The sequence below is a fragment of the Malus sylvestris genome, chromosome 2 (assembly GCF_916048215.2).
Source record: "Malus sylvestris chromosome 2, drMalSylv7.2, whole genome shotgun sequence".
NCBI classification, from domain to species: domain Eukaryota; kingdom Viridiplantae; phylum Streptophyta; class Magnoliopsida; order Rosales; family Rosaceae; genus Malus; species Malus sylvestris.
Window position 1 is genome coordinate 32984526 of NC_062261.1, and position 12425 is coordinate 32996950.

At 34.5% G+C, this 12425-nt stretch overlaps 1 protein-coding gene across 1 annotated transcript; it reads right to left on the reverse strand.

The window, feature by feature from the left end:
- Window positions 1–9057: 9057 nt before the first annotated feature.
- LOC126603177 (putative B3 domain-containing protein At2g27410) lies at window positions 9058–10200 on the reverse strand. Its single transcript, XM_050269941.1, has one exon. The coding sequence runs from the start codon at window positions 10198–10200 to the stop codon at window positions 9058–9060; it is 1143 nt and encodes a 380-aa protein (XP_050125898.1).
- Between the last annotated feature and the right edge of the window lie 2225 nt (window positions 10201–12425).

Genomic DNA, 12425 nt, shown 5'->3' on the forward strand with positions numbered 1-12425 from the left:
TGTCTTGATATATTGCTAGCATACTAAAACTTCCACACCTTGGAGCCACTTCAGTAACACATACTTCCATCTAGCTTGAAAGTATAATTAGCCTTCTTTTTCATGTATTAACCATTGATTAATGTAGGTTAGAGGTTGGATCTTATCCCCATTGCTTAATGCCAATAAGAGTCTTCATTGTGCCTTTTGATTTTCCCTCGATTGGCAAATTCATTCTCACCATATTGTCGCAAACATTCTTATCATTATGCATGAGATCAACAATGTGTTGGAATTTTAATTTTGACCAGTATTCCAAGTCAAAAAATATACTTTTTTTTTGTCCAATTCATCTGTTCCATTGGTCCCTATTCTCCCTCAAATAGGAGTGTATTCAACTTCGACAATATCTCATCTCCGAACAAGTCTCTTGGTCTAGGTATATATTCCATTGTCCCATCAAATGTTTCAGGCATGTTACGTCACTTGTGATCTCAGGAAATCCATCTTTGGTGACCTAAGTAACATACATTTCCAACGTTCCAAAATGACGATATTTCGTCGCCGCATGTTGGGTATGCCATATAGCATTTGGTACTCCATCTCAACAACTTACCATAAACTGGGAAATCATTAATTATCCACATGATTGTGAATTGCAAGGTGAACATTTCCCCAATAGACCTGTCATACGTTTATACACCATTTGTGCATAAATCTATCAACTCATCAATCAACAGTTGCAAATAAACATCAATGGAATTACCACTAAGAGAAAATTATAAGGAAGAACAACCACAGCTGAAGTGTTGTTCTCATTTGAAAAATTCTTAAACGGATTGAAGTCATTAGAAGCAAGTCCTAATCTAACATTTCTTGGCTCTGCGGCAAAACTGGATAGATTTTATCAATTCTTTCCACACTTTGCCATTGCCCGAATGTTACAAAACATCGTTATCAACCTGTTCATCCTTATGCAACCTTATATCACGTGCAATGTGGGGTTGGCATGACTAACTTTGTAATCTTGGCGTATATGGAAAATAATGCAATACCTTGTTCGTAATCTTGGTTTTTCAATATCTCGGCTCATTGCACTTGGGACAATTATTTAACTTATTGAATTCATCGTAAAACAATACACAATTGTTCTTGCATGCATGGATCTTGTCATATCCCAACTTAAGATCTCCTTTGAGTTAGAATGATTTACAGGTAATACATTTGATTTCAAAAGCATACGTTTAACAAACCCCTTCGTCGTATCGTAGTTCCAATTGGTCATATTACACTTTATTTTCATGTGCAACTACGGTTAGGACGGAAAAATATTCACAACCATGTATAATTCTCGATGTGCTTCCATCAACATTTTATCTTACTTCTCGAAACCTATTGACAAGTGAAGCACTAAGGAAATCATCATTCAATATGTCCATTACTTGGTCGCCATCAACATGACATGATGAAGATTATTCATGCTTAACTGTCCCACTGCCTAAAGATGTTGATATTATAATGATCAATTCTTCATGATAAGTCAAATTGGAGTAAGTGTATATCATATCATTCATAAACAAATGATATCAGACTTTGTTCAGTGTCATCCAAACAGTTGTTATATTACACGCAATGATATCTCATACAATTCTGGGCATTGATATAGTTGCTTGCAAATTGAATAAAGTTGTCAATCCCATCCAAATATTGGTTACTTCTATCCGACAACTTGATAACTCTGTCCATTATTCTTTTTTCAAAGAATTTAGTCATTATAATGATTTGATATACGCTTAACCCCCCTTATGCCTCCATTAATGATCCTATCTTATTTGAAAGTGCACTTTCTGTGTTGCGGTTTGCAATTCACACAACTATTTCGGATTGTAAAAAATTCTACAACATCTCCCTAGGGTTCTCCAAGTGCACAATATAGGTATTACAGACAAATATCTAGTATGCACTTAGGGGATATAACCAAATTTTTCATGAACAAAACTTAAGTCACGTTCACTACAAACTCTAAACACATACTAGTGCAATCCTAAACTGTGACTAGTTTTTGGCATTGATGATTCAATAGTTTCCTATTATTCCTGGTCGTTGACGGTTTAGTAACTTCCTGGATTTTTTATTTTATTTTTTATTTTGATGAAAATCCTTAATTCTGACTAACAATGCTACCATTAACAATATTTTTCTCCTTTCATCGATTGTAGCCTTCCCGACTATCAGTGCTACCATTATCCTTTTCTTTCCCATCTCTTTTAAGCTTATCAATTTCAAAGTAGAGATTTCGTCATAGATAAAATTCTCTGCGTCAATCTTAACTCGATGACCACACTTGAATTATACCCTTAACAAAAAGAGTATTCTTTTCTCTCTATAATCTTCTTTCAATCACTATTTAACACATTAAAAGCTTCTTGCAAACTTGCACTTGGTAAAACCTAATTCATCATGCATTTTCAAACTATGATCACTTATTTTCACTCCTAGTGATCCGCAAAGCTTGAATTCTTAGTTGTGTTGTTCATTGAGAAATTTCTTATCAACAATTTGATTCTCTAGCATCGAGAGATGGTCGTGATGAATATTCAAATCAATAGTGAAAATTTTCTTCTGTATTACCAGTTTCACTTGAGATCTGAACAAAAAGTGAATCATGTCTTGAATTTTATTGACAAGCCGAGCAACAAAAAATGAATCGATAAAGATGGTTTCCTATGACTCTTCTTCAACTCAATTACTTTCTCTTCGTAATATTTTATATATTCATCTTGATCTTACTGCATTCGAAACCATGATTTCTGCCTTTTCGACAGTCGTAAAACCTAGCAAAGTGCAAGCATAAACAAATTTTTTTTCATCATGATTGGTTAATTTTGCTTTCTTTTATTAGTTTTCAAATTGAATAAAATTCATCAAAACTAAGTTAAAAATTCGATTTCTTCATTCCAATCTCTTATCACTGGTTTAATCTCTTCCAAAATTATGTTAGGAGACTTAACATTACGCTTGTGACTCTTTTCCCTATCTTCACGACTCATCATCATATAAGTTTTGTTCTTCAGTTCCTTGAAATTGAAGAAAACACAGTTCTTAATTGATTAATTTCTAAAACAGAGAACTGAAAGATGATAGAATAATGTTATTTGGAAAGAAAAAAAATTAGAGAGATTTTTGGACATGTAAGCAATATCCTTTACTTGGTAAACAACTAAAATGATTAGGTATTCATAAAGCCACAAGAATTATGATATACTTAACTATAACTTTTCTATTCTTACTTCACCTGGATTGTAATTAAAATATCTAATTATAGATTTTTTGGTAAACATTGTTAAGATATTTTCTTATTTTTTCCTTTAAAAAAATAGTTCTTAAGAGTTACTGATAATAATTTTCCTCAAAATATGATCAGATCCTTTATTCATTTGATGATCTATACATACAGAAACAACAATCTCATTAATTTTTCGCGAGTGATGTTAACTTTGATCCTAAACTTGAGACCATCAACATGTTCCATGGATCCAAACTTTAACTAGTTTTTTGGTCATCGATGAATTGGTAACTTCCCTTTTTTTTTTTTTTTTGTGTGTGAAAATCAGTAATTGTGGCTATCAATGCTATCATTAACTTTATAATCCCCTCATTGTTGGTAATCGATTTAATACCTTTTTAGCTATCAGTACTACCATTACCCTTTTGTTTACCCTACTTTTTAAGCTTAATTCGAAGCGATTACACTTGAATTGTTTCCTTTGCAAAAAGCATATTCTTCTTTCTATAATCTTCTTTCAACCACTGTTTAACACATACGAAAACTGTTTGTGGATTTCCATTCAGTAAACCCTAATTCATCATCTTTAAACTATGATCAATTATTTTCACACATCACAATTTCCTAAACTAATGTTGCACAAATTAAATTCGCATAATCTACATATATTTCAATAACACGTTAAGATGTACTTGATGCTGAAACATGGCCTTAAACCTATGAAACCATCGTTTCATCATCAATATATATCTTGACTAGAAAACCATTCATCGATTGAGAAGTATGTACATATATATAGCAATTAGAAAAATAATCCTCATATTTGCAAACAATAATTTTCTTCAAAATATGATCAAACCTGACCTTCATCTATTTGATGAACTATACCTACAGAAACAACAGTCTCATTAATCTTTTCGAGTGTTGTTAACTTTGATTCTAAATTTGAAATCATCGACATGATCCATGGCTCCAAACCCTGATTAGTTTTTGGCATTGATGATTCAATAGCTTCTTGATGATCCTAGTCGTCGACGGTTCAGTAACTTCTTGGATTTTTTTATTTATTTTTTTGATGAAAATAAGTAATTATGGCTATCAATTCTACCATTAACAATTTTTTTCTCCCTTCATCGATGGCAGCCTTCCCAACTATATGTGCTACCGTTATCCTTTTCTTTCCCATCTCTTTTAAGCTTATCAATTGCAAAGTAGATATTTCATCATAGATAAAATTCTACACGTCAATCTTAACTCGACGACCACATTTGAATTATATCCTTAATAAAAAACTTATTCTTTCTCTCTATAATATTCTTTCAATCACTATTTAACACATATGAAAAGCTTCATGTAGACTTGTACTTGGTAAAACCTAATTCATCATGCATTTTCAAACTATAATCACTTATTTTCACTCCTAGTGATCCACAAAGTTCAATTCCTAGTCGTGTTGTTCACTTATCAAATAGTAGCTAAAATTTTCTTCTGTATTGCCAGTTTCACTTGATAACCGTCAAAAAGTGAATCATGTCTTGAATTCTATTGTCATGCCGAGTAACAAAAAGGGAATCGATAAAAGATGGTCACATGCTCACTTTCTCTGATGTTTTCCTATGACTCTTCTTCAACTTGATTACTTTCTCTTCGTAATACTTTTTATATTCATCTTGATCTTTCTTGCCTTCGAAACCATGATTTCTGCCTTTCCAAAACAACTTTTCCTTCATCACGATTTGTCAATTTTGCTTTTTTTGGTTTGCTTTCAAATTGAATGAACTCCATGAAAACTATCTTTGTTAGCAAATCTATTTCTTTCTTCTGGTCTCTTGCCACTAGTTTAATCTTTTCCAAAATTTTAATAAGACTCAAAACTACATGTGTAGATCTTTCCTTATCTTCACGAATCGTCGTCATCTTTGTCTTGTTCTTCAGTTCCTTGGAATTCAAGAGAACTTAAGTTCTTAATTGATTAATTTTTGAAACAATGAATTAAAAGGAGAATCAAATAATTTTACTTGGATAAAAGTTTGAGAGGGATTATTCGAGATATAGGCAAAACCCTTTTCTTGGTGAATAAGCAAAAGAATTAGGTGTTCTTAAACCTACAAAAATTTTGATATACTAAACAATAACTTTTCTATTATTATTTCACCTGGTTGAAAATAAAATATATTTTTGGTAAACATTATTAAGATATTGAGATTTCCTACTTTATTGCCAAAGTTTTTTTTTTCTTGTCTAGTATAAGTTCATACGAATTTTCACGTCCAAACAAATTTGTTCTTTGAATCCACCGTGACGTACCAAAATATTGTGATGAGGAATAATGCCTCATTTTCCCCTCCACTCTCTGGTGAAGCTCTCAATTGGTATTGTCATCTTCAACTAATACAGTGGATTCCCTTGCTGAGCTAAAGAGACTTTTCGTAGCTCAAAATCTTTCAAGTTGATCGCTTACACTCCGTTAATGATTTATATACCATTCGTCAGAAGTTAGACGAGTCATTGTGTGAATATGCCGATCGTTTTAGCCACAAGTACTTTCATTGCGCTTAGGCAAATGACAAAATAACAAGGGCCTTCACAGTAGGCATGCGGGAATGCTTCTTCAAGTACATGACCAATGCTAACACTTGAAAGACTTACTTTGAGGTGATGACACAAGTTTATAGTCATGCAGATTGAATATGTTTTGACCTTCAGCCGTTCGGTTTCCTTTGTAACACGTCTTTCGATAAAAATTTAATGAAGAGGAACTCAGACAACTTCGTGTAACTTGTTTACATTCCTAACACTAGAAACTTGGTCTCACTCTAACCTAACTCTATACTCTAACTCAGAGCTTCAATATGCATACTTTTAACACAAAACAAATGACCAAGTGGTACAACCAACATGGTTGGTCAAGAATGCAACATTGAGCCCAAACCATGGGTCACATATCCAAGCAAAACATTCATCCATACATAACAAAACATTCATAAGTAACACGCATGTCATTAGCATTACTCATATCATAAGCATCACTCATATCATTCAACATAAACATTACACATTTCAACACATTCCTACATAAGGCAACTGAGCTTCGAAAGGGTGTTAACGTACATTTTTTGCCCTTCGATACATGCTATAATGTGCCTTTGCAACTCGTCATTGTTCTCACCAGATAAGTGGTGAAGGAACTTACTTTCGTAACAGTATTTAGGTGATGACGGGTACAACCCTTACTCTAGTAAACAATTTTGTTCTTCTGCAACTTGCCACTATTCCCACCAACCAAGTGATGAAAGAACTTACCTTGGTATCACTAACCAGGTGATGAAGGGCACAACTCGCAGTCTAATAAATAATTTTATCCCTTGACAATTTGTCAACCAAGAGATGAAGGAATTCACCTTCGTATCACCAACTAGGTGATGGATGGTACAACTAGTACTTTAATAAACATTTTTGCATCAGAAAATAATCATTATTCCCATCAACTAGGTGAGGAATGATACAACACATATGTGTGAACTATTAGCATTCACAAATAACTGCAATCTTCCAGCCTTACAACTCAAAAAGAACATAAACAAGCTTAACTCAACTCAACTCAACCACAAGTATGAAGCTTCATAAACTTTGAAGGATAGAAGCTACAAGTTTGAAACTTCACACACCTATGGAGGAGGGAAGCTCCAAGTATGAAACTTCACACAATTTGAAGGATGTAAGTTATAAGTATGAAGCTTCATACACCTCTGAAAGTGGAAAGCTTTACATATTTATAAGGGCAGAAGCTTCGCATACCTATGCAAGTGTGAAGCTTTGCACACCCTTGCTTACTGCTAAACTCAACAAAGCATCGCACATTGATGCTCACAAGTGTATGCACACCCTTGCTTACTGCTAAACTCAACAAAGCATCGCACATTGATGCTCACAAGTGTATGAAGTAAAATCTATTTATGTGTTCTCTTCAACAATTTTTCTTCCTAATCCAAAAAAAAAATAAAAATTAAAAAAAAAAGTTTCTAAAATAAAAAAGGCTGACTTAAAAACAGGCGTTGGGCCCTTAACCTTGGACCTAGCAGCCGAACAAAAAAAGGGATTTGGGCTGCCACTCAAGGAGTGTCAAATGTTAAAAAACAAAAGAGCAAAGAAAGGAAAAGGATGGAACTTTGATCCCTCGGCAACTCAACAAAAATTAAGACACCTCCTTCGGCTACCCTCCTGCTCGGAGATTTAGGGGAACTCCCATTATATGTTACTACACTTCGTCATTCAGAAGTTTTGCAATTAGTAAGTGACTTAAATTTTACACATCCCAAACCGAGAACCTTTTCTCATTTGGGAACTTGGGGGAGCATTGTTTGTATCATACTTCATCAATCCCAAAACTACCTAGCACCAGTCAACTTTATACCTTCAGACACCCACTAAAGGATTGTTGTTGAGGCACCTATGCCAAAGCACAAGACTTTCTCTCTAACCAGAAGGCCAATTACAATGCTACATGTGTCAATATCAGAATAAAGCTCCTAGAGCCCCACATCAACTGCGGAGGAAAGTGTGCTACTCTTCTCAACTATAAAAGGAGATTCTTCTTCTACAATTAATCTCTAATGCCATTATTCTACTTAATCCATTATTAGAACTCACTAGTGATGATTATGCTTAAATCATTGTATCATGTATACTCTACTTTATCAATGAGAACTCCTCTACCCTGGTGGATGTAGCCCAACTTAGGGTGAACCACGTACATCTTGTGTCTTTTTACATATTATCTACACTTGGTGACTGATTGCGAAGGTCACACCTTTACACTCTACATTGTTCGAAAGTCTATCCGGTTACGTGCATCAACAAGCGCATAAGATTAAACTGCAACACAAGAATTATTGAGAATAACAAATACTACTTACATATGTTGATCAAAGATTGAATCTTTACTTATACATATGTCTTGCATATAAATTAACCAACAATGTTATATACAACACTACTGCCTTAATTCCGTAACTAGCAACTAGCAGCAAGCACATACACAACCTTGCCACATTTCATATCCCAAACGATCAATCACACCACTTTCCTTCTTAAAATGTTCCCGCAAATATTATAAATTAAGAAGCAATGATAGGAGGATAGGAAGCGTGCGACAGAAGCTCACTGCGATCCTACAATGCCAAGAATCGTTGTGGAGTAGATGGAGGTCGTGATATATATACTGCAGCCTGCAGCACATCCCTACCAGAGGAAATGCCATTTTATATATGGTTTGGATAGCTGAACAGAAAAGCTTTGTTCTTCCATTGAAACATCTGAGAAATGATCAATGCTAAGAACCACAGGGCGTATAACTGCAAAAGATTTCATTACAATACAAAGTAATTAATACATGCATAAGGGTTACTTGCTGTTAATTAGCGTGGCCTTGAATTAAAATAGCCAGTAATGTGCAAGGTATAATAAAGATTCTAACTTTATCCATCTTCGCAGGTTCTAGTTTCGTTGATCTCAAAATGGTTCACTTTTAGTCCTAGTTCTACTCACAAGTTAAAGACTATTTGTCCTCAAGATTAAACCTCATATAGTGTCAAGAAAAATTTCTTTCCTTAAAAGTATGAATTCCATCTGTCCATCTTCAAGACGTGATACGTCTAAATATTACGTGCAGAAAACATTCGCCAATGGTCACATACGGAAGAAAGGATACATAAGAATAATCACATATAACCATACAATCTTTCCTAAATATATGAACAAAAAACTCCTTCATAGGTTAAAAGTTAAAGGATCTACAAAACAGAAACAGCAGTCTCAATTTTCGCAAGTGTTACGCTTCTAAACTTGATACTGACATGTTGTCTAGTGGCTCCAAACTCCAACTGCTTCTTGGTTGTGGATGATTCGATTACTTCCTGGCTGGCACTCACACTACAACTACTACTACAATCGTTTGCATATTTTTTCTCCTCCTCATCTTTCTTTGTCATTGACGATTCAGCAGCTTCTTGCCTATCAATAGTACTCGTACTACCATTAAAATCATTTTTAAGCTTAACCACTGCGAAGCGGATAGAGTCTTTTTTGGCAAGCTCGGGATCATTAACTCGAAAAAACCAAACCTGAATCATATCCCCTATCTTAAACCCAACCTCCTCATCCGTAGAAATTGAGTTCCAACCCCTGTTTAAGGAATAGGAAAAATTATTGTTGTTATGAGCTTTCCACTTGGTCAACCCTAAGTTATCATGCACCTTTAAGCATGGATCTATCACTTTCACATATACAAATCCATTGTCGTTTAATCTTTCATCGTCTTCGCCGAGAAAGTTCTTATTAATCACTTGATTCACTGGCATTGAGAGACGATCATGACCACTGCTCAAATCAGTCTTGAAAAGTTTCTTCTGGATCACCAATTGCACTTGGTAACCATTCAAGCATGCAATCTTTTCTTTGAATTCTTTAGGCAACTCCGGCGATGGAGAGTGAATTGATGGAGCGGATGGTTTCGTGCTGGCGGCTTCCTTGGTCGGCTTCTGCTTCTTCTTCTTCTTCTTCTTCATCATCATCATCGACGTGTTTGGTTTCTCTTCAAGCTCCTCATCACAATCCTCATAGTATTCGTATTCACCTTTCCTACTTCGGCTGCTGCTTCCGTAATTAAGCTTCCTGTCTTTCCGATGATAAGAAGCAGAAGCAGAAGTAGGTTTTTCTTCATCATAGTAAGCAGAAGCAGCTTTGCGCTTCTTCGTTTCTCTAACTTTCTTGGCGGCTTTTCTTTCAAATTCAACCAAATCAATCACAACTCTCTTTTGGAGCAAGTCAAGTTCTTCATCTCGGTTTTTCGCAACTGCTTTCACCTCCGCCAGAAGTTTGTTGAAAGACTCAACTTTAAGCTTTCGCACATCGTCCAATGTCATCTTCCTCTCCATATTCGATTTCTCGGAACTCAAAGATCACTAGTTCTTAGGTGTACGAACTGTAAGTCGTGACTTAACTATTAAACAATGGAATTTCTGAAACGTAGGTGGAATTGAGATAGCGAAGAATGCATCGTGCGATTTTGAAGACTGTATTGCTAGTAGGTTTTTATAAGAAAACTAAACACTTTCCTTGTTGGTCAAGGAAAAGAAGCACGAACTATTTCCTAAACCTACAAGGCTTCGGATCCCTTACTTCACTTGGATTTTATTTATTTTTTACTTTCGGCTTTCCCAGTACTGCAGGTGGTGGTGAAATGTTTTGGAGTCAATTTAATTTTGACTGACACTGCAATATTAATTAGTAACTAAGCAAAAACAAGTAAGAGAGAAGGCCAAAAAGCAAGTACTTAAAGTTGATTGTCAAGTAATAATTATTTACCACAGTGTCAGAAAACAATTATGTACTTGTTTGGATTTATTTTTAAAATGATTAAAAGTGCTTTTAATTGGAGAAAATATTTTTGGGTTTCAAAAGCACTTTAAGTGCTTTTTGCAAGAAAAACCAGTTATGTGCTTGTTTTAGGAAGCACTTTAAATGTTTTTTTTTAGGATTTACTTGCATCTTTATTAATGATTAGTTCTAAAAATATTATCATCAAAAGCGGTTTCAGTCATTTCAAAAACACATCCAAATGAGCTATATATCTATGCAATATGGTCAGGGTTCAATTTTCACCAATTCTTCTCCTTTGACAACTAACTATTTAACCCACTAACATTATCCTACTTAAAAAATAATAATAATTAATATGCTCTTGACCCCTAACAAAACTAACTATTTAACTCACTAACATTGTTGCTCTATTTATTTATTTTTGAACAAACGATATTATCTACACTACCGAGATATTAACGTTGTCGCTATTTTTTTGTTTTGAACAAACGCATGCCATACTTGAAAATAATACTCCCCAAGGAAACGTATTCTGTTCTGCCTAGGCAAGGAAGGGTAACCGACGAAACGGACAAATTAAATTAATTGTTACTCAAATCAGGCAATGTAACTGAACATGAATTCAGCATGCACAGCATGCACTAGTAGTAAGTACTAGCAACGATGTCTGCATAATGCTTCGGATTTACAACTCTATTTACACATATATACAAACATATTTATAATCCTATTTATACATATGCTAATCAGCATTTCCGAATTTTCTTGATCGACAATTCAGAATTTTTCTCCCTTATATATATGTATGCTTTTTTGTTACAATTTGAAAAAAAAAACATTGTTAATATAAATCTTGACATTTTTTTTACTGTCAATAGTCATGTCGTTCTTGTACTGCGTCACATGATTATCTTGGTCGGAACCTCCTTTAAAGTACTTGAATCGAGACGGTGAACCTCTCGTGTCTGCTATTCTAGCAGGGAAGTGATCCGTACTGCATCGCACTTACCATGTCAGCGATTCTACTAAACATTTTCACCTTCTGACTCCTAATGAGCTAGGTATTTCCAACTTACAATCTTGCGATAATTAGTTTTTTTTTTTTTTTTTTTTAAATGACGTTGGTTAACCTTCGACAAATGCATTTTCTTCCTTAAGGAAGAAAAAACCTCCACCATTTAACAATACAGCCACTAGCCTTACACCATTGACATCATCATTACTATTATCGTTGCCGCTTCTGCTGCCACCACAATTGCCACCACTTCCACCACAACCTCCCCTACTAACATTGCTACCCCAACCACCACATCGCAATATTGGCACCACCACTGTCTTGCCACCATTGATTATGCCATCACCATCATTGGTGCTGTTATTGTTGTCGTTGCCACACCCTCACTACCATGTCTATCTTTGTTATTATACATGACTGTAACACTTTTACCTTAAATTTTACCAAAAAATTTTTACGCTAATTTTCATACTCACATCACTTTATTGCCTTATGTAATGGAATTGATTACAATACATACATGTATTTAATACAATTACCATCTGACAATTAGATATAATTCATGTGAATATATGTATTTAATACAATCATCATTTGACTTTAAATGAATTTATGGAGAAGTTAAGTTTTTGCCCTCTCACGTGTTTTTTACATGTAATTTTTCGACCAATGGCAACATGTATAACACACATGGACCAATTTGACCAAATTAAAATTATAGGGACTCAATTAGTCGATTGGGAATCACTTTAGATCATTTTGACA